This window comes from Miniopterus natalensis, chromosome 13 (assembly GCF_054644295.1).
Source record: "Miniopterus natalensis isolate mMinNat1 chromosome 13, mMinNat1.hap1, whole genome shotgun sequence".
In the NCBI taxonomy this organism is placed as follows: Eukaryota; Metazoa; Chordata; class Mammalia; order Chiroptera; family Miniopteridae; genus Miniopterus; species Miniopterus natalensis.
Genome location: NC_142093.1, coordinates 49,306,221 through 49,329,232, shown reverse-complemented (window position 1 = coordinate 49,329,232; position 23,012 = coordinate 49,306,221). Strand labels below are relative to the sequence as shown.

Below are 23,012 nucleotides of genomic sequence, written 5' to 3'. Positions count from 1 at the left end.
ATAGTTAATAGTTAATTTTAAAATAATTTAAAATAGTTCACACAGTTCCAAATAACATTCCATTTATTGTGTACATGATGCAGAATGTGGGGAGAATGGGAGCTGGACTCATCTGTGCCATTAGTGATCTGGGTTCTTGCATTTCTCATGGTGTGAGCTTCTTGCTGCAAGAACCCAGATCACTAATGGCACAGATGAGTCCAGGGTTTCACGTGGCCGGGGTGAGTGGGTGTTGGTACGATGTGTTTCCTAAATATGAGCCAACTCTGCTCAGGTGAAGAAGTGGAGATCAGTTCCAGTGTTGGAGCAAAACCATATTGGACCTGCCTAAGGAACTGTCAAGGGAAACTTTTATTTATATATAAATTTTATTTATCTATGTATATAATTCACATTCTGTAAAGTTCAGCTTGGAAGGGTTGACATTAGTTGATTTTAACCTTACAGATATAGAAAGTCATTCTTTAGGATAATGTTTTGGAGGCTTAAGGACCCTACAAATGTATAAACTTTCTACTCATCCTTAAACTATGATTTTGGTAGACAGACCTGCCAGTTAAGAAAAATTTAAGTACCAGTGCTTCACTTAAGAATGATTTAATCAGCAAACATAATTCATGACAACTTACTGTTCTTAATAACTTTTTCTGCCTCATATCTTCTTTTGAGAATCTAATAAAAATACCCTTATGCACAGAAACACAGTCTTTTACAATTTTGTTGGGAGGTGTGGGTTTGATGGGAGATGGTTCATGGATTTCTTTGACCCTCACTGTGAACCTTAGATTAAGAACTCCTGCTCTGGATAATTATTGTATGGAACTTTTTACCTTTGAATTTAATGTCGCTTGTTTCTGCAGTTAGTCACGTTGGCTTATGACAATAAAAGCAGCTATTCATGCTTACGTAATTCAGACCCTTTTTTTGGCACTCAGTATTTGGCTCCTTTTATTTTTTTTATTTTTTATTTTTTTGTTACTCCTCATCTGAGGATATGTTTCCATTCATTTGGAAGGGGGGAGTGGAAGGGGGGAGAGAGAGAGAGAGAGAGAGAGAGAAACATCAGTGTGAGAGACATTGATTGGTTGCCTCCCACATGTGTATAGACCAAGGCCAGGGATTGAACCTACAACCCAGATATGTGCTCTTGACTGGAAATCAAACCCACAACCCTTCGGTGCACAGGCTGATGCTCTAACCACTTAGTCACGCCAGCCAGAGCTCCTTTTATAAAAATTAATTTTCCAATTACAGTTGACATACAATATTAGCTTCAGGTGTACAACATACTGATTAGACATTTATATACCTTACGAAGCAATTATCCCAATAAGTTTAGTAATTAAAACTTACTATTTAGATTACAGGTGAGAAGAAGTCGGCTCAGTGGCGCACAGTGGAAGGTGCACTGAAGGAACGCAGAAAGGCAGTTGATGAGGCTGCCGATGCCCTTCTCAAAGCCAAGTAATTACTCATGGACTTTAACAAGTAATTAGGGCCTCCTGGTGGCTTTCTTTGGGCTGGGTTTTCTTTGTATTGTCTCTAGAAAGGAAGCAGAGAAGCCCTTTCCTCCCTCTCCACGTAGTCTTGATTTGTATTGGTATTTTAAACTGCAATTTAAAAAGGAGGGAGGGAATGAAGTATAATTAGGCCAAAACAAATTGGACAGAAACCTATATAAGAGATCTTATATAAGAAGCAGTTTTTCTTTGTATTATTGCTTAGGTGCTGCTTCTCTACAGACTTACTGAGCTTCTAGCATAACTTCAAGATTTTTCTTGGATGGTTTGAGCAGTTTTATTACTAGAATTTAGAGGATATCTCACAATCTCCTTGCCCAACTACCAAAGTAGTTTATATAGTATAATGGGTTAGTTTTATGCCACCTTGACCCTCGATTCCTGGAAGTTGGCTGAAACTAGACTCAAGCATGCAAACCAAGTACAATGGAAACCTACCCACATTTGAATAAAGGTTCTCATCAGCATAATGGAATTGTTACGTCATTCAAAATTTTGCCATCTTCCTTAAGATATTTCTTATTGATAGAAGAAGGAAAGCCTTCTGATAATGTCAGCATATCTTCTAGGGGATTTAAGACATTATGCTCACATTACTCTAGGGGTGGGGAACCTTTTTTATGCCAAGGGCCGTTTGGATATTTATAACATCATTCGAGGGCTATACAAAGTTATCAACTTAAAAATTAGCCTGCTATATTTGGTCAAACATTTAACTAACTCACCCCTGATGTGATGGCTGTAACTGCTTCTCTTTGGGGTGGCCTTGGCTGGGCCCAACCAAATGACAGCCCGCGGGCTAGATGTTTCCCATCCCTGCTCTAGACCGTGAGTCGGGGCTCTCAGCCTGTGTTTTGTGATGGGCAGACCACAGTCCATCTGGCCTGTGAAACATCCCGAATAGCGAGAGCTCTCTGACACCCAGCTACTTGGTCAGTGAGCTCTTTGGCCTCTTCCCTTGCTTTTGCTTTCTTTACACTCATTGGCAGAGGAGTCAACCTAATCCTGGCAAAAGCTGCCATTTAGAGTGGTCTTCTGTGGCAGGCACTGTGCCAGGTATTTATGAATTGCCTCTGATACCTATTAATACAAGTGTGTGCAGCAAAGGAGGGGCTGATCTGGAAGCAGAGTCCAGGACTGCCTGGTTTTGAAGCCCATGTCTTCCTGTACAGCATCCGCTTCTCTGGTTCCTTCTAGGAAATCTGGCTTCTGACTGAGCTGTTTCAGTTGTTGACAAGCACAGCTTCTCTGCCTATTGATTAAAAAAGTATTGAGTAATTTTTTTCAAATTATATTTTTTCATAAACTTTAAACAATTGTATGTTGTGTTGACTTTAAACTCTTTAATAAAGTTGACAAGGAATAATACTAAATCTTTGTTTTGTTTTACTGGTTTTCAGAGAAGAGTTAGAGAAGATGAAAAGTGTAATTGAAAACGCAAAGAAAAAAGAGGTTGCTGGGGGCAAACCTCATATCACTGCTGCAGAGGGGAAGCTTCACAACTTGATAGTTGACCTGGATAATGTGGTCCGAAAGGTGGGTTTTTTTAGGTCATTTACAGGTATTTTTTACTTTTAAATATAATCCTTTAGCCAAAGGATTTTAAGAATTAAGGAAAACAAATTTCTACCATCTCTCTCCCTTTTCCCCTGCAAAGAATATTAGATGTTACAAATTTCAAAAGCTTGAGTTGAATACAAAGTGGATTGTTCAGTATTGTTGATACTTTTTATAATAGGTAACATTTTTAATCATGGTTGTTTCCACTTAACGAAAATTTCCATTGTAGCAGACCTTCTGTTTGCACTGTGATCTGTGGGTAGTTTCCTATGACCCAGAGAAAGATGGACACAGGCACAGTAAGCTAGGAAAGGGCTTGCCCGTGGTATTTGAATAGAATTAGAAGAAAACAGACAGGGCTTATGTTCCTTTTTCTGAGCTTTAGTTTTCTCTCTATGTGTTGATATATTCCCAACCAAACATAAATAAATAAATGAATATAACTTCTGTTTTTTGGAACGTGTATGGTACTTTTTGTTCACTTGAACCATGTACCCCTTGTATTTGTTCAGGTTGAAGCAGCTCAGTCTGAGGCTAAGGTTGTGTCTCAGTATCATGAGCTTGTGGTCCAAGCCCGGGATGACTTTAAGCGAGAACTGGACAGTATTACTCCAGGAGTCTTGCCAGGGTGGAAAGGGATGAGTAAGTACAGCTGAAGTATTGGCACTTTTTTATTTTTTAACAACTGATTGACTAATCTAAACTGCCTTCAACTCCATTCATCTAGTCCAAACCCCTCTGGCATGCATATCTCATTTGGTGTACAAGTAGGATTTTAACATTTATTTCAGTCACAGCCATGACAGGAAACACACCTTTGACAGTAAAGTTCTAGCCAGTGTTTGATTCCATAACCTATGATTCCATTCTGATTTCTGCTACTCAAAAGAAAAAAGGTTTTTTGTTTCTCTTTTTTTTTTTTATATCCAAGTGAGAGAGTGGCATTATAACCTTGATTCTCTTAGAATATTATATATATATGTAAAATTATTCAAAACCTTTGGTACTTTAAAAATATTCATAATGAATTACTTAAGGCACCCCTTACTGCTCTGTGAGAGCACTGTGGTTGAGAACTCATCCAGGGACAATGCAGTGAGAAGGAAATTGGCTGTGCGGCTCTTGCCTTGCACATGGCTCAGACTGCAGAGAACTCTGATGGTTAAGCAGTTACATAGTGCACCTGCAGGGGATAGTCTCATTTTTCTGAAGTGCTGTGCGGGTAGTAAGAATTAGAGGTTACCAGTCTCAACAAAGTCAAAATACTACATAAATGCCAGTGTCTCTTAGAAACTGAACATCAGGTAGGATCTGAAGAACTGGTGTTAAGGAGGCCTCTCTGGGCTGCAAGTGTCAAGGTTGCATCGCAGAACCATGGCTAGTCTAAGGAGCTGAGGTAATAAAGACCAGTGCAGGAATTTTATCTGCATCATGGCAAGCCAGGGATATTTAATGGCAAGAGGTGGAGTCAAGACTGTCAAAAAATAACTCAGACATTTAGTTTTTTTAATTCAGTTGATTGACTTGAGGGAGATATCAGGCTTATGTTAAATTAAAAAATAAAAGCAGGATTTTTAGGAGATTAAAGTGGAGAAGCACATGAAGTTCATTCGGGGAACAGTGGCTCTTGTTTGAACATTGTTGTTTAAACTTACTAGAAACTGGAAAGAGGGCAGTGTGGACAGACTTCCCTGATCAGGCTTAGTTAAGGCCACATCTGCACCACATCCCTTATCAGAATTTCTCAAGGGCTGTGCTTCAAGGTGACAACTGAAACTTCTATCATGCTAGGACTTTCTCTCTTCATCTTACTCCAGAAGGCACTCTACCACTTCACCTTCTCTTATCCTTTGAAATTCTTAGTTCCAGGTTTTTGTGTTTGTTGTGTATCTCTCTCCATTAGGTATAAGCTCCTTAGCATAAACGTGACATTAGAAGACAGCGCGGAGTCTAGCTTGGCTGAAGTAAACGCAATACGAGTGCCAGCCCTAGGAATTTGCATTCTCTCATTTAAAATACTGTATTTGGTCTTCTCACTAGGCTGAATTCTACTACTTTTTGCATGCCAGCCTCAGAAGTTTTTAATTTTTAAAATTCATTTGCTGATTTTGAAAATGCCCATTGTAAAAAATAAAAACATTAAAGCAATTGTTGCCAACCCAGGTATTTCCCCCCCTCCCCCGAAGGATATTGGCAATGTCTGAAGATATTTTTATTTGCCACATTGGCGGTTGCTATTGGCATCTAGTGGATACAGGCCAGAGGTGCTGCTAAACATCCTGCAGTGCACGGACTAGCTAGCCCTCACAACAAAGACTTAGCTGGCCAGAATGTCAGTAGTAACGAGGTTGAAAACCCCAGCATTAAAGACATGTATCATGTACATTGGGAAAGGCCCCTGCAAATGTAATGTGATTTCACTGTTTTCAGATTTCCAAAGACGAAAGATCAATTTCTTAATTATTTGAAATGTTAGAAGCCTGGTACTGAGAACAGAGTCAGGACTGTGTCTTGGTGAAATACTTTATGAACTAATGCGAACGGAGGGCGTAAATGAAAACTACAGTTTTTGTGTAGAAACTAAATTGATTGCTTTAGAACAGATAGAGATGAGTGCCTAGAAATGAGAACTACTTTTAATATCAGTGACCCTTTCTGAAATGTTAGAATTTACCTTGATTTATATTGTTTTGCAATCCTTTAAAATCTTAGGAAATAAACTATTATTTGCTTCCCAATATTAAAATATTCTTTTTCTACTGGCTTCTCAGTCCTCCTTGTTTCCTTTTTGATATTTCTATTTAATTATTAATGATTAAAAACTGAAATACGTATTTTTTAAAAAACTGTTTTTCTTTTCCTTTGTAGCTATTTCTGACCTAGGTGAGTAATTATGTGTCTTTTATGTTTAAAGGCTTTTGAGTCGTAAAAGAAGTCTTTTTGTTTAGCCTATGGTTCTTATACTAGACCATCTGAATAACGTCAAGTAGAATTACGCTGTGCGTGAGAAGTCTGATTTGGATCTTTTTCACATCCACATTCTCTCATCTACAAAAATGTTTCACCAAGTGATTGGAAACCTGTAGATGTGTGTGTTTTAAGTTTTTATTTTGTAAAATTTTAAGCAGTTAAAAGTAAGAAGAAAACTATGACTCCTATAGATCTATCACCCAACTTCATCAGTGATCAACATATGGCTAGTTTTGTCTCATTGATTTCCACAGCTTATTTTGAAGGAAATTCCAAATATTATGTCCTATTACTTGTAAATACTTTTCAATGTGTTTTTTAAAAAACATAATCATTATACTATCATCACACTCAAAACTAATAATTTCTTAATGTAATCAAATGTCTTTTCAGTGGTCAAATATCCTCAATTTTTTATAGAATGAGTTGTTTTAATTCTATTCAAGTCAGTTTACAAAGGAGCTATACATGTTGAATTTGGTCAGTAACTCTCTTATCCCCACTTTGTTTTTTGCTTTTCAATCTATTTACTATAGAGTTGAGTCATTTATCATGTAGTATTTCTCACAGTCTGTATTTTGCTGTTAGAGCCATAATTCTTAATCTGTGGTAATATATTAGAACACTTCTGGAGTGTGAAATTGTGGGGGAAAGAGTGTTTAAGCCTAAGTCAGAGTCTTTGGGCATGAGTACTTTTAAAACTCTAAAAGTGATTCTGGTGACCAGTTCTGGTTGTGGATCACTGTCCTAGATAATGTCATCTGTTTAAAAGTGAAGGTATAAAATATATATATATAAAAATACAAAAAAAAAGGAGTGAAGGTATACACACTCTTATTGGTGAAAAGCCTGCAAGAGTTTGAATTTGATTTGCGTTTTAGCAGAAGAGAATCTTTCATTGGATGCCTGTTATGACTAACCAGTCATGCATAATAGAAAACATAGAAGTGATTGTATATGTAAGCTTTGTCCTTAGAGGCAAAATTATAGTGAGTTATTATTTTGGGTTCCTGGAAAAGAACTGATTATATACTTGAAAGCCGACGAAAATTACTTTGCTTGGGATTGAGAACATCGTAGTTGCTGGCCATGAGCTACAAATTTCTGATTGTACTGGAGAATCTAAACTCTTTTTAAGTGTTCGCTGCTCTCTGTTTTACAGCTGTTAAATTTTAAAATCAACTGAAACAAGTTACCTGGTAGATATATACTTTGGTGAAATAATTAACATTTTCATGTGGTTTTCTGTTTAGCTGACAAGCTGTCTACCGATGATCTGAACTCCCTGATTGCTCACGCTCATCGTCGCATTGACCAGCTAAACAGAGAGCTCGCAGAACAGAAAGCCACTGAGAAGCAGCACATTGCGTTGGCCTTGGAGAAACAGAAGCGGGAAGAAAAGCAGGCATTTGACTCTGCAGTGGCAAAGGCATTAGACCATCACAGGAGTGAGATAGAGGCTGAACAAGACAGAAAGGTAGAAGAAATGAGGATGGGCTAATATTTAAAGTGAACCTAACCTGATTATCTACTTCTAGAGATAATACCAGTAGTCACTGACTTTAAAATATTAGATGTAAGTCATGCCAACCCAGCTCTTGAATGGAGCTTTGGCCTTTGGTCTAGTCAGGGCTTCTAGGGAAGGAGGAGTCTGCCAGAGTGCCTTTGTGTTGAGCTGATGCAGAGGTGTAAGAAAGGAGCAGGCTACTAGTATCTCGGATTATCTAGCTTATCTTTTCCCAGGGGAGCTCTGTCCCTGAAAGCAGTGCCGAAAGAACCTATTGGGGTCTGAGTATCTTTTTCTCTGCTAGTGTTTTTAAGTAGTTGGTGGCTAAGAATGGGTGGAATTGCTCTTTGTGCTCTTCAGCCCTCCGTCTGGGCACATCGTGTAACGTAGGTGTCTACAGGCTGGTTGGGAACCTGACTCCTCATCCTCCTGTGTTCTCTCAGCTGCACCACGGACTGCTCCCTCCTCCTTTATTTTTATTTTTAATTTTTTAAAATATATCTTTATTGATTTGAGAGAGAGGAAAGAGGGAGAGAGATAGAAACATCAATGACAAGAAAGTCATTGGGGATCGAGCCCGCAACCTGGGCATGTGCCCTGACCAGGAATCGAACCTTGATCTCCTGGATCCTAGGTTGATGCTCAACTGCTGAGCCACGTCTGGCCGGGCTGCTCCCTCCTCCTTGACACTCTTCCCCCCTCCGGGACACCATTTTCTCCTGGCTTTCCTTTTACTTGCTGGCCACTCCTTGGCCTCCTTTGCTCAGCCCCTCAGATACCAGCATGCACTGGCATTGGTTCTGAAACTTGCCCATTTAAACTGTCTCCAAGTGCTCTTAACTAGTTCTGTGGCCTTGAAGTGTTAGTAATACCTGTCACTTGAGACACTTATGTGGTGAGCTCCAACATCTGCCTGGGCTTCTAGCTGCCTGAAAGCAGCAGACTTGATGCCTCCAGCTGGATTCTCAGTCATTTCAGACTCGGCATATTCACAAATTTCTTGATTTTCTCCAGTCAGTCTCCCAGCCCCTCCCTCAGCTTGCTTCTTTAAATGAACTTCCATCTACCCAGTTGCTCAAGCAAGAAATCATGAATAGTCATTCCTCCATCAACTTGGACATCCAGTCCATTGTCATATCTGGCCAGTTCAGTTCTGCATCTAAAGTAAACCCAAATCTGTTCCCTTTTCTCTTTCTCCATTCCTACCACCTTTCATCCAGAGTGTCATCTTGACAGCTTCCATGTTTTCATACCCATCTTTCTATGTCTGTTTACATAGGAAAGTGGTCTTTACAAAACATTCTGATCGGACACCAGGCTGCTGAAAATCCCCTGCTGATTGCCCACTGCATTTAACATGAAATCCATGTTCTTAGCCTGGATCAACAAGGCCTCTCGAGCTTATTCCTGCTTGCTGTGAGCTAGGCTTTCCTACTTCCCTTACTTACCAGGGTCCCTGTTTATTTGGGGGGGGGGGGGAGTACCTCGACTACATCTTTTTCTCTAGGGTTTTTGCTCTTGTCTGGTACCTTGTTCTGGTTCCTCTCTTTAAACCTTACTTTTAAGCTTGATGTCACCTCAGCAAGGCCATTCCTATCCCTTCAATCTAAAGTAGAGCCTCTATATTTCTCTCATATTGCCTTATTTTCTTAAAAACAAGTCTCACAGTCTAAGATGTCCATTTAGTTTATTGTCTGGTTGCCTGAATACCACTGCATCTAAGCAAAGAGTAAGCACTGCCCAGCACAGGGCTCGCTGTCCATAAATATGTGCTGACTAAATGGATTCATTTATTAACTGTATTGTTTCTGAGAATAAGTCAGTTAATGAATTGTAGGTAATTAGTATTAAATAATTTGGCCCAGGGCTGATTGTTAGGCAGGGATTTTCATAGTTTGGTTTGATTTGGCCCATGTTGAACCTAAGTTTATATAAAATAGGCAGTTTCAGAGCAGTTTTCTTTGTTTAGAAGAAAGTGTGTTCCTCAACTTCCAGATATTAATTTTCTTAGCAGTTTTTCACAGTGGGCATTATTATTCACAGATGAGAAAGCAGAGACTTGAGAAGATAATTTCCCCAGGGTCACAGAGATGGTTGTGGTGAAGCTGTTTGATCCCAAGTCTTTGTAGTGACTTTTTCCCCCTCATGATCTGGAATTTGTTAATTCTCAAGGGGAGTGTGTGATTCAGGAAATGACAGTGTTTGCTTTGTATAAGAGGCAGCCTGGTGATAGGAAGAAACACAAATTTTGGAGCAGAGAGACTACTGTTTGAAATCTGATTTTTGCCACAATGGTGTGACCTTGCTTGAGTCGCCTTTCAGTGTTCAGCTTTCTGATTCCTACGAGAAGTAGAAGTAGAGAATGTGTAGGTGTGTGTGGCACATTACAGGGACTCGGGACATGGATGCTGCTGTCATCATTGTTACTAGTCTTCTCTTTTCCTAAAAGCATAGTGGAGAACCTGGAACTAATTGTTACTGTTTGGTTTCTCAGGTGGAGGAAGTCAGAGATGCCATGGAGAATGAAATGAGAACCCAGCTTCGCCGACAGGCTGCTGCCCACACTGATCACTTACAAGATGTCCTTAGGGTACAAGAACAGGAACTGAAACATGAATTTGAGCAGGTGAGGACCTTTTGTAAAGCACTGACCCCCCCCCAAACCTCCTTTCCCCTTATAGCAGTCTCTCCTTTCCTTTATTTACACACAAAATATATATATATATTTTTTTTTTTAAATCCTCACCCAAGGGTATATTTATTGATTTTAGAGAGAGGAGGGTGGGGGATAGAGAGAGAAACATCAGTTGGTTGCCTCCTGTACATGCCCTGACAGACTCGAATCCGCAGCCTTTTTGTGCATGGGATGACACTCCAAACACCTGAACCACCTGGTCGGGCCTCTCCTTTCCTTTAAATGTGCTTTGTATGTCATTCCTCTCAGGATATGGAAGATGGGGGAAAGATTTCTTTGTTACCTACCCTTGGAGTGGGACTTTTGTATATTGCAAAACTGCTCCTTTTTACATAAAGGTGTACCTATGTGTTATTGATCATGTGTTTTGTATCTGTGTCATCATTAGGAGCCTTCAAAGCTTTAAGCAGGGTTGGTAAATGGGGTTTTAGGAACCCAGGTAATAATACTTGACACAGTATAATTAATGGATGAGTCCATTCAGCCAGTTAATAAATATTTATGAGTGCCAGCCCTGTGCCAGGCAGTGCCTGCTATGTGCTTAGATGCAGTGGTGCTCAAGGCATATGGTCAGACAGAACCAAGTAAACAAAACAGACATCTGATTGTGATAACTTGTTTTTAAGAAAATGAATAGATCACTGCTTCATCCCCATAAACTGTGGATTGTGTGGTTAGTTCCTAGATTTTTATATCTGAGGAAATGTTCCAGAGGGGTTAAGTTTGGAAATCATCAGAATACCTTTAATCATAATTAGCTTCTACTCAGCAAGTCCTTTATAATATACTAAATATTTTTGTCTCACAAGAAGGGAATGAGGTTTTCCATGTCAGAAAATCTACCAGAAAATTGAAATTTATGCCAGTATGAAAAAGCATTTTCCTTTAAATTCTATTTGATGGGTATTTTCCTGAGAAAAATAAATCTGTAATCTCTTAAATTAGAGGATATTTAATACAATTTAATTATTGTGTTTGTGTGGCAGTAGTTAATTGTCCAAAGTTGGTATTTTCTCATTTCCATAGCTGCCTTTTTCTGCTAGTCTGCCTCTTCTAATGCTAGCTTCCATTAGTAAATTTGTAGAAAGTTACACATCAGATAAGAGTTTTAGGAAATTCTGAAAACTTACACATAATGCAGGTGTTTCATGACAACTGTTTTGAGACTTTAAAGGCCCTCTTTGCTTTTGGAGGTGAGCAGCTGCTGGAAGACTTTAGTGCCCCGGTAAGTGATGTGCAATGTGGAAGCATCGATTCCTTCCTGTACCATGTTTCTGTTCTACTTCAGGACCTGTCCGAGAAACTCGCTGAACAGGAATTAGAGTTCCGCCGGCTCACTCAAGAGCAAGTTGACAACTTTACTCTGGATATAAACACCGCCTATGCCAGACTGAGGGGAATCGAACAGGCTGTTCAGAGTGAGTGCACGGACCTCTTAGATCATTGCATTCAGTCCACTTCTTAGGATAATTTCTTGTTATGAGTTTAATGGGATATGTGCCTTGACATGAGGCCTTAAAGATGCTGAAGTCACTCTGATAAACTTCATTCATTTCTTAGAAAATTAGCTGCAGATTTGGTAAATTTGGAACAGAGTTGTGGGAGGAAATTTAAAACAATCTAAAAGTTATATATAAGTTAAGTGGAAATTTTACTCCTTATGTGACAGACATTAGATCACCATTTATGAGGCAGTTTACCCAACACATTTAGGCGCTGCCACATGTGTCCTGAGTGGAGTAAAAGGTCAGTGTGGTCCCATGCTTGCCTCCAGGCAGTGCTGATCTGTCCCCAGTCGTTGCTGTTGGAGGGTTATCTGGATATGGTGATTTGCTGGTTCCACCTACCAAATGGACAGTAGTTACACTGAGGCCTCCACGTGCCACATTGAAAGGGAAAAGTCTTAACAATGAAGATGTTGGTAAAATGGTTTTTTGGGGGTGCTATGGAATCTTTTTGTCACATAAAGATAATAAATAGACCATTAAGTTTATTTGAAGTCTTCCATCCCTTTTCAGGGAGTTTCTGATGGCCTTAGCATAAGTCTTAGCATATAAATGTTTCCTTTGAAAACATTTCTACAAATATACCTGAATTAGATGCCATGCACCATCCTAGATGTCACAGAGAAGGGAGACTCAGTTGTGCTTGTGCACATACAGCCATCCATTTTCTCTCAGAAAAAAAACAAGTCTTCATCAAATTATGTCTCATATGAAGAAGCCAGCTAGGAAAGAACACTCCAGAAATAAGTGGTGGGGTGGGGCTGGAGGAGGCTCTTTGTGGCCCCATCTTCCACAGGTGTGGATTTAGCTTATTGAAGGTACATCAGTTCTCTGGATGTATAAGGACAAATAGTTGAGTGGAAAGGAAAATGTTTTTCTTTGCCTTTGTTTTCTTTATAGGTCACGCAGTTGCTGAAGAGGAAGCCAGAAAAGCCCACCAACTCTGGCTCTCGGTGGAGGCACTGAAATATAGCATGAAGACGGCATCTGCAGACCAGCCCACTGTCCCGCTGGGTAGTGCCGTTGAGGCCATCAGAGCCACCTGTTCTGATAGTGAATTTGCCCAAGCTTTAACCTCAGCAATCCCTCCAGAGTCCCTGACCCGTGGGGTATACAGTGAAGAGACCCTTAGAGTTCGTTTCTATGCTGTCCAAAAGCTGGCCCGAAGGGTAGCGATGATTGATGAAACCAGAAATAGCTTATACCAATACTTCCTCTCCTACTTGCAGTCCCTCCTCCTGTTCCCACCTCAGCAACTGAAGCCACCAGTGGAGCTTTCCCCTGAGGATATAAACACATTTAAATTACTGTCATATGCCTCCTATTGCATTGAGCATGGTGATCTGGAGCTGGCAGCCAAGTTTGTCAATCAGCTGAAAGGGGAGTCCAGACGAGTGGCGCAGGACTGGCTGAAGGAAGCCCGAATGACTCTAGAAACGAAACAGATAGTGGAAATCTTGACGGCATACGCCAGTGCTGTAGGAATAGGAACCACTCAGGTGCAGCAAGAGTAAGGCCCAGGAGGAGTTTTGTAACATCCTAGTTCGTGTCAGAGGAAGTCAGCAGTAATATATGAAGGGTTTAGCAGCAAAGTACCAGAATTGTCTAGAAAGGGGCAGGTTACAAATGCTGTTCGAAATGTTAACACCTGTTGCACTTACATTATTTCCACTTGCTATCATGTCAGTGAATTCCAGGAGTACTTTCTTTGCAACTTGTGTAACATTTTCCGTTTTTCAGGTTTTACTGATCAGGCTTGTGAGCCAATCAAAATGATGTTTGTGATCCTTATTAAAATTGATTTTGCCCTTGGAGCAAACTGAATAAAACAGATAAAAACTGAGTAGCCTATCCCTTTTCAAAATATCATTTCTAGCTCATTGTGTGTATAGAAAATTTCCTTTAGAAGCAGCAACAGCAGAAATAGGAAGTCCTAGGCACTCAGTTTCTGGGCTGTGAATTGGGTTCCAGAAGTTCCAAGGTGGTTTTTGGCTTTGAAGAGTGTGGTGAACTGATTCTTGCTGGTCAAACTCAAGAGTGATATATAAGCCAAAATGCCAAATATATTTAGAGGTATTTCGTTATAATGATTGAAAAGCACTAGAAATATAGGGTGTCCCAAAAAAATGTAAAATATATACACACTGTAACAGCTGATTTTGAAAATGAACTGTATGTTAATAAACACCTTATCATTCAGTGTGTATATTTTGGGCACGCCCTGTAGTACATATCCCAAACTAACTTGTTACCACAGGAAAAATGGATATTTTGTGACCCAACATATACACGTGTACACCACTGCCACCACCACCAAACCACTGCTTCCCCAGTGAGCCTCTTCACTGAAATGTGGAGATGCTGAGCCTGGAATTTTAAGGGAAGGAATGAATAATTTTGTGGTATATTTGAACTGATTGCCATAAAACCCAGGGAACTTCAGTTTACATCTCTGAAGACGAGCAATTACCATGTCCATGTTGTGTAAACATTAACAAATTCATTTATTTTTTACTCCATGAAAATACTTTGTTTTCTCGAAACTAATTTTTTGTTGGGGTTTGTGTTCACAAAAAGATTATTGAGGAGGCACTTTTGTTTGAGCAACATATCTGTAAGTCAGAAAAAGAGAGGGGGTTCTATGTTATATTTCTGCAAGTATGCCAGCCCCTGAATTTGGACTTACTTTCAAGTCTGTGTGACACTTGACCTTGTCCTTTGGTTTGGGGATCCATTGGTCCATTTTGGCCTGGGTTCACATTAATATTCCTCTGAAGTAGATTCTTTTTTATAAATATGTTTTTATTGATTTTTAGAGAGAGGAGGGGAGAGGGATAGATAGAAACACTGATGTACAGCTGCCTTCTGCATGCCCCCTACTGGGGATCGAGCCCACAACCTGGGCTTGTGCCCTGACCAGGAATTGAACCAGTGACCTCTTGGTTCATGGGTCAAATGCTCAACCACTGAGCCATACCAGCTGGGCCTAAAGTAGATTCTTAATTCAACAAAATACATCTAGTTTCTCTGATTGGAACACATTTTGTGTAATGCCCTTAATTTCTGCAGGTAGAGGCACTTGTGGGCTGTTTTTACTAGATGATAATGAAGCTGTTCTAAATTCAGCCTTCTTCCCCTCTTTGGAATGGCATGAGCCTACAACGCTGCCTACTTACCTATTTGTCATACTAGAAGTGCTTGTAATTTGTTTTACTCATGAAATATTACAAATAAGGAAATTAAATTTCTCTAGGAGCCCAGGAATGACTTCATTCAGATATGATTATCTGAGCTGACAAGCAACGCTGAGTGGTTTATTTGTGCTCTGTAAATCAAAATAATGAAGCTTTCCAATTTTAGTAGTTTCTTTAGCAAACCTCCCACCCCCATTGCAAAATGGAAAACAGGATGTTGTTGAAAAGGGGACTCTGCTTGGCCAGGCCTTGATTTTCCTTCCTTGTGCCTAGGACTCAATCTTCCTGAATGTCACTTAGCAACCCTTCAAGTGAAAGGGGCCTTTACTTGTGCCAACAGCCTGTACCTGGATTCTCAGTTCTACTTCGAGGAGGTGGAGTCCAAAGGGGCAAGGTTGGGGGAAAGTGGAGGTAGCCTTGGACAGGCAGGACATGAAGCTTTGCTTTAGCACATTTTAGCTTAAACTGCAAGTGGTAAGTCACACCTCTGCCTCTCTTGTCTTGATTGTACGAAGCCAAGTCATCATTTGTGTCTTGTTTGCATTGTCTTGATCTGTTTTAGGCCTAGATGGGCACCTGTTGCCTCTCTCTCCCGAGTGCTGTAGACCATTGTTCTCAACATTCTAAACTCATGTTTAACATTAAAACTCTGATCTTTGCTTTAATGTTCTTGAAAATCAGTAATGTCTAAAATATAATTTTAGACAGTCTTTTTTAAGGCACTCTATTTCTATATTCCTTAAGTGTGAAGCCCTCTGCTCTCTCTTAGGTTCTGGATAAAAGCAGTTTCCAAGTCCAAAAGAGTCATCCAACCAGTTTTAAAGTAACTTGTGTGAATTACATAAAAGGGAAATAAAATGGATTAAACATTAGGCAACTCACTCTTTATGGGGCCCAGTGGTCACTTTCTAAGCTTCCCTGGTTTCCTTCCTGTTGATGCATTTCGGTGCCCTGGGGTCAGCAGGGAAGGACGAGAAAGCAGAGGAGGAGGGAGGCTTACCAGGCCACGCTGCCCTTCTCCATGTGGGAAGGTGACGGTCTCACCGGCTTGTTAGTTTGAGGCAGCTGTATAGATACTGCCCTGGGGTCTTCAGAAGGAAGGGGTGCTGGAGAAATTAATTATAAGACAAAAGCCAGTGGAGGTGCCATTGTGGGAACAGATTCCACTGGTGGTAGTGACAAAGCTTAGGTTTTCTTAGGAATAGATTCGATCATGATCTTTACTCCCCTTGGACAGTCTTAGTTTTCAAGAGTAAATCTTGCTAAACTCTCTGAACTTTCCTTGAGCTTTATTATCTCCAGCGAACCTCCCGACTCCTCCCTCTATAAGAGACCACAGCCGTGCAAGTCGGCTGAACGGTATTCCTTTCTAGGCTAGGTTCCTTCACTGCCCAATTTGTGTATCTTATATGTGATCATCCTATGTCCTAGCACATTGCCTTGTATCAACTACATAGAATATACCCATTTCTCTGATAAACTGCCACTGCTGCTAAGATAAAAATGATTCTATGAAACAGCCTGCCCATCCGAGCTCCTAGTGACTGCTGTGTCCCAGCATATCTTATTTCAATGTTTCTCAAACTTCTTTGACCATGACCAGCAGTAAAATAAATTACATCATGATCAGGTACTCTTATAAATGTGCAGCTATATGCATATTTCTAGTGCACTAGAAAAATTTATCACAATACAACTTAATGCATTTCATTAAGATGTTCTAGTTATCACCTCCAAAAATTGATGTTAAACCTCAAATGTTGCCTGGCTGGCATAGCTCATCAGTTTAGCATCGACCTATGATCCAGGAGATCGAGGTTTGATTCCTGGTCAGGGCACATGCCAGATTGTGGGCTCAACCCCCCAGTCGGGGGCCTGCAGGAGGCAGCCAATGACTGTCGTCATTGATGTTCCTCCCTCCCCTTCCTCTCTCTGAAATCAATAAAGACATTTAAAAACAAAAACAACAAAAAAACCTCAGATGTTCTGTTGAGCCAAAAATCTGCTGAGTTCCACACACTGATAATCTCCGAGGCAATACTGAAGGTATTGCACGTATATGCAGACTCCTACTCCCATCTGCCTTTCTAATGCTCTGATTTCTCCTGTTCCTTTCTGGTAAGTTACTCATTAAGTTTCACTACCCTTCGTTTCCAATTTACAACCAGCCATTTTCTGATTTTTATTTTTACATATTGTTGCTTTATATGCCACTGACACTGATACCTCAGCTCTGGCACCATTAAAGCAGTACATTCCCTTTAATGTTCCAAAGGTTTGCAAAACTTGATCCTGGTCCTAATTGTATCAATAACTCTAACCTTTCTCTTCATGATTTTGTTTACAATGTTAAAGTGAGTTTCAGGTTGTTAATATAGTTTCCTACATAAATATCAGCTGAGAAATGTTGAGACTGTTCTATGAGAAGTCTTAAAAATGAGGGGTCCTACTACATCACCAAGAAGCCCCTCATTTTAATAAGTGCCTTTTAAGAATGCGGCACTTGAGAAAGGCAGGACCAAAAGCAAAAACTGCTAGGTTACTAAGGTTGGCATAGAAAAACAACATATTTTCCTATTAGAGGCTAATATTTCATTAGTGAAGTAAACATTTTAAAACAAGAAAGAATAAAGACCAACCACATAGGCCTCAATTTTTTTTTGAAAAGTTCAGAGCAGTTACCTGCCCAAGCGGGGTCTGAAATACCTGCAGCGGAGCTACAAACAGCCGCCCATCACCCACTCAAAGTCCACTACACTCCGTAGGACATAGTTCAGACGGGCTTCCCCATCAACTTCAGAGCTGCAAAGCACTACGGTGAACACTCAGCTAGGGCCTGGCAGGGGAGGAGGGTACCGCCTCTCAGTGAGCACTTGGCCAAGAAGTGAGGCTTATGCAGGTGCCAAAGAACCAAGGGGAAGGGGGCTGAATTAACCGAAGCCTCCAGTAGACAGGTTCTTCTTGGAGTTGTAAACCAAGATCAAAAGGCTAATCTATGCAATCTGTCCTTTTGCTCATTTGCTTTGATAATTCAAGGAGCTAATGGAACGAACACATAAGCACTAACTACTATAACCCCCACCCCCGTCCCTCAATTAGATCTTAAAGTGACATTCTAGGAAAAAACACAAACCAATGCTTAGGTTTCTGAGGACATATGAATAGTTCCTGGACTAGTGAAGATAGGAACAAACAACACAGTGGAGTAGCCCATAAATGTCAAGCCCGGAGGGTCAGAAAAGTGCTCACCTGCAGAGAACTCCTGGGGTGCCTCCGTGAATCTGGGAACCAGGTGAGCAAAGCAGCCTGTGGTAGCGAATCCCCTGTAAAGGTAAGGATGCTCCTGCAAACCTCAAGTTCATGTCTTTGGCAGTCATGATGGTAAGAAACAAATAATAGAGGTTCTTCACCAACCTGATTACCAGCAATACACAATCATGTCAAGACATTTCATTCCTTTTGTCAGATAAGCCCTCATTTAGACACTAAGTACAGCACAGCTTAAGGTGCCAGCCCCCGTCCATGGGAAGACTGGCAAACACTAGATAAAAATGATGGAGCCCAGCCGGCGTTGCTCAGCCTTGAGCATCGACCTATGGTCCAGGAGATTGAGGTTCAATTCCCGGTCAGGGCACATGCCCAGGTCGAGGGCTTGATCCCCAGCAGGGGGTGTGCAGGATCAATGACTCATCATTGATGTTTCTCTCTCCCCCTCTCCCTTCCTCTCTCTGAAATCAATATAAAGATATCCTTAAAAAAGGAAATAAAAACAATGGAGATGCATACACATGACATTATTTATTTACAGCCTTCATTTTCCCAGTTGTGCAACCTAAACTCCCGCCATTGTCACTTAATTGATTCTAAGATATACAGATTTTTCCACATATAAATATCCCTGAAACTGGGATATTACTGACCCAAAGGTAGTAGTGAGAAGCTGGCAGGCAGACACCGCAGGTGTGCAGGGCATCTGCTGAGATCAGGAGCCATGCACCTCGCAATGTGGATCCAAAAAACTGAAAATGGTAGTGCTGCTTCTGTTTAAACCATAACCTTGAATGGATGGTGTGGTAAGTATGAAGGAATTTAACCTTTAAATAAGTCAGCGTTGCAGCAACTGTATTTCAAAGTTCACCAAACCTATATTCTCCTTTTATTCATATTATGGTTCAATATTAACATCCAATGCTGGGCCACAGCTGCTCCTGATTGGCTCACTTTTATTTGCCTCCACTGATGTCACTGTCACTCTCACTGCTGCTGTCACTATCGATGTCACGGGCAGTTAGGTGTCCCAGGGCTTCCCTGTAAGGGAAATAAAGTGGAGTTAGCTTGCAATTCCATCTTGGGAACGGGGAATCTGCTGTTTCATTAAACTACATTAACGAAAGAAAAGGGTCCAACAGCCAACTCTACTTGTTGGTCTCCCTGACTTGTATAACAATGAAATATTGTTAAATCAATGCATCCTGAAGCTTTGCAAAAAAAGGAAATCCAGGGGGTAGAAAGCTATACACATTTGAATGGGCAGATCCAAATCTGACCATTTGAATGGTCTGCTCCATTTTTATAGCTTTCCCTCATTGTGACAATACAGTAGCCACTTACTTTTGTTCCTGGCTGATTGCAAAGTCAGCCATTACTCTCTGGGTGAGGCCCTCACAAACAGGTAAGCTGAAGGCACTTGCCAGCTTCACTACCTCAATGGCCTGGGCAGCGCTGTTGGATGCTTTTGCACTGTCCATAAACTCACTCAGCACCTGACTTCTGCAAAAGAAAGGCAGAATGTCAACATTCCTCAATGGAACCCTAAACCCCCTCCGTGACAGATTTACATGCAAAATCTAGCATTTTAGACAGTTCGGTCATAAAATCCTCAACTGTAGCTTTGGAGGCAAAGTTACATGAAGTCTAATGTTAAAGGCCCAAGAGAAAATTAACACAGCTCACTATGCCTCTCCAGAGGTCTGGTCAATGCAGCCCCTGTGCTGTGACACTGATCAAGGTAATAAACCAGTGCCTGCCTCCGATGCCCCAGAGGGTGGGTGCGATTGTCCATGTGCTTGCCTATCAGCAGAGTGCCCAACTGCCGCGGCTGACATAGGTGAAGAAACTCCAGTCACCCCACGGGAAGAATTCGGCCCATTCCAGAATGTACCCAGGCAGGCCTGTTAACTTCAACTTACCTAGGGATCTTATTATGCTTCCTGAAAAGCCCCAGCATTTTCCTGTTCGAGATAGGAGAAAGGTTATGAATGCTAACAGAACTGAAGCAATCCTCAGAGATCAGGTGTCCTTCCTAACTATAGTGGAAGCTCCTAAAGACGCACATCTGTGAGCTCCACTGGCTCCTGGCCCTGTCTTTCCACCAGAATCAGCTCAGGTGCTTCAACCCCCTGCTCTCAAACTTCACATGTGTACATGACAAGTTTCAGGGCAAATCTGACTTGTTGCTGGTGCTGAGAAAGCGAGGGTACATCCTATCTGGGAGGATCACTTCAGTCCAGGGAGGGCATATATCTTACAGGCACCAGGAAGACAGGGATGCACTAGAATATGACCTCCTTCCTCTCTTACCATCTGGTATGAGTTCAGTGTGTCCTAAAATTACATATGAAGAGCAGGCTCAGATTGCGGCATCGGTCTCCTGTATGTGCTCGCCACCACCCTGCCACATGCAGGACGAAGGAGAAACACATACATTCAGCTCCCATGACTCAGCTGAGGTCCGTACCCCTGCGCCAATCATCACAGCCTGATTCCTAATAAGTGTGTGTCAACCTGCCTGAGGTGACAAATTCGAGCATCTGATACTAGCAGCATAGCAGGTCACGTGTGTGATTCCCAGTCCTGAGACCAGTAGGGGCAGCAGGCCTTTGCCAGCTTTTCCTGGAGACTGTGAACAGCCACTCTGGACTGACAGCTGTAAGTTAAGTTCTTTCTGTGCTGAAGAAGCTGTGCACAGTACGCCCCACTTATTGATTCTCAGGACTAACATTTACATCCAACCAGACGACCCCTACAAAGGATTCTTCTGCTGACCCCTCTGCTTTTGGAAAAATGAGTACCATGAGGTCTGTTCACAGGCACTAAAATCAGTGTGGCGCAAAGCAGCAAGAGGTTCTGGGCAAGGCCATGCTGAGCACTTTCTGGGAAATACCGCTCTCCTGAAATTCAAGTCCACAGTCCACATTTTAAGCTGGGTGGTGGGGAGCACCTACAAATACTTGAATAAACCAAATGCCCAAAATACTTTCAAAAATAAAATTCTTTGATCACTTTATTCTATTTAAGGGGACAGACAAGTGACTTACTTGCCCAGATACAGAAAACAAAAAGGTCATTAATGGAAAGAAAATTAGCCCATTGACCCATGTTCTCTTGTCACATACAGTAGTCTTCTTCCAAAAGTTTGCTTTTCAGTTTTTCTGGAAGTTCCCATAGAAAACTCATTAGTCTCCAGATAAATTATACACCACACAGGCAAATCTGAGAGCCTCTGCCGACCAGGGTAAATGCTCTCTGATATGCAAGTACAAGTGCTTCTAGTTCACACATGTGGGACTGGACTCACCAGGCTTCCTGGGTTCTCCCGGCCCGTAAGAAGAGGACAGCTATACAGTTCAGAGCGCTGGCTGGCCAGTCAGGAGTCGTCTGTCTGGCATCCTGACTCTCGTAAGTAGACTTGATGTCCGCGGCACAGTCAGCGAACGCCACCTGAAGCTGAGGGGCTACAGAGTCAGGAGAACTGCTAACTGGTTTTGTGAAAATTCAAGTTTAAGAGACTCCATAGGACCATTAAAATGTTTGAGTAATGCATTTTACCAACCATTTGAACACATCACATATGTAGCACACAAGTAATATACTAAGAAATAAAGCATCTGCCCTGGGGTAAACCATGGGTTTTCTTTTAAGGCAGATATTTTCAGGCAAGTTGCTATTATCAGGACAGAAAGAAGCCATTTCCATATTGTTTGCTTTAGACAACACAAGCAAGAGTGACTTCAGAAACAGTATTCTGCTGATGGCTGGATATGTTTAGATGTTTAATTCAAATCTGGGTTTAGATGGCAGAGTTCTCCACAGTGACAGATGGAACCAGGGAAGGTACCCCTCTAGGGCCCTCAGTACCAGAGGATGTACTGGTTAGTATACACCCAAAAATACTAATGAAACTTCAGTGTCAATATGACCCTACCTCTGGTGGATGCTGATCTCTTGCCATGAGCATCAGGATCTCTTCTTTCAGGTCGTTGCGAAATGTGTGACCATATTCTTTACTATCTTGAAACGAGAAAGGAACACAGTGGGAAGTGATGGCCACCATGTTAAAACCAGTACTTTCCGGCTGACCTTTATCTATTGTCAGCTGTCCCCACATTTTCAGTGGGCAAACATAAGCTGCTGCCATTACCTGCTCCAGGTTTATTTCAGGATCACAGGAAACCAGGAGATAATTTGTGGTAACAGTGGATAAGAGCAGTGAAAGCCACACGTGCTCCTGGCCCAGTGTTAACACAGTAGGAACACCACATGTGAGCAAAACCAGCTCTAAATGGTAAGATCCTGTTTCACAGCATTTAAGAACCATCAGTGATCTTTTATATATCATCAGTAGTGCTGACTTATGACGTAGTAGGGCAGGGCTATCTCAGTGTCTTAGATATGGAAACTTGTGGCAGATAGAAACTGACTTTATTACCAGTTACCTAGCAGAAAGGATTCAGCATCTTCTGCAGTCAGTTCATACACGTACGACACACACCCACAGTCAGGGCTGTTTCCTAGAAACTTAAATATCACTGATTGGTTAGTAATTGAACCAGTGATGAAACATGGTAGAGGGACAGGGTTTGGGGTCTGAGACCTGCTTTTATATTTAGGGTGTGCCACATAATTAGCATTGATTCTAATCTTCCTTTTGTCATATCACACAACAGGTGCACAAGACCTAGCCTTTTCCTGTCGCTAAGGACGTAATTTAGGCCATTTGAAATACATTTTTTAAAAAAATGTTTTTCATGATTTCAGAGAGAGGAAGGGAGAGGGGGAGAG

General features: G+C 41.3%; 2 protein-coding genes and 1 non-coding gene across 8 annotated transcripts in view; 1 reads left to right on the top strand and 2 right to left on the bottom strand.

Annotated features, from left to right (window-relative positions):
• The window catches only part of IMMT (inner membrane mitochondrial protein), a 40,759-nt gene extending 25,143 nt beyond the window's left edge, over positions 1 to 15,616 (top strand). For 5 of the 6 annotated variants that reach the window (XM_087823677.1, XM_087823676.1, XM_016201811.2 and 2 more), the window contains 7 exons: positions 1,361 to 1,464; positions 2,921 to 3,056; positions 3,593 to 3,722; positions 7,304 to 7,527; positions 10,052 to 10,183; positions 11,541 to 11,670; positions 12,658 to 15,616. In XM_087823677.1, the coding sequence (XP_087679803.1) occupies positions 1,361 to 1,464; positions 2,921 to 3,056; positions 3,593 to 3,722; positions 7,304 to 7,527; positions 10,052 to 10,183; positions 11,541 to 11,670; positions 12,658 to 13,271 (1,470 nt within the window). In that variant the 3' untranslated portion in view covers positions 13,272 to 15,616. Of the gene's footprint in view, positions 1 to 1,360; positions 1,489 to 2,920; positions 3,057 to 3,592; positions 3,723 to 7,303; positions 7,528 to 10,051; positions 10,184 to 11,540; positions 11,671 to 12,657 lie in introns of those variants that run through there. The other variant, XM_087823678.1, reaches the window with a different exon arrangement.
• Positions 15,617 to 18,730: 3,114 nt separating this feature from the next.
• The window catches only part of PTCD3 (pentatricopeptide repeat domain 3), a 31,423-nt gene continuing 27,141 nt past the window's right edge, over positions 18,731 to 23,012 (bottom strand). The window contains exons 20-24 of the mRNA XM_016201804.2: positions 22,156 to 22,241; positions 21,529 to 21,677; positions 20,141 to 20,182; positions 19,563 to 19,721; positions 18,731 to 19,259 (exon numbers count right to left, since the gene is read on the bottom strand). Of these exons, the coding sequence (XP_016057290.2) occupies positions 19,175 to 19,259; positions 19,563 to 19,721; positions 20,141 to 20,182; positions 21,529 to 21,677; positions 22,156 to 22,241 (521 nt within the window). The 3' untranslated portion in view covers positions 18,731 to 19,174. The remainder of the gene's footprint in view (positions 19,260 to 19,562; positions 19,722 to 20,140; positions 20,183 to 21,528; positions 21,678 to 22,155; positions 22,242 to 23,012) is intronic.
• Positions 20,576 to 20,712, bottom strand: LOC148091678 (small nucleolar RNA SNORD94). Its single transcript, XR_015715581.1, has one exon. It is a non-coding gene; the product is annotated as a small nucleolar RNA SNORD94 (small nucleolar RNA).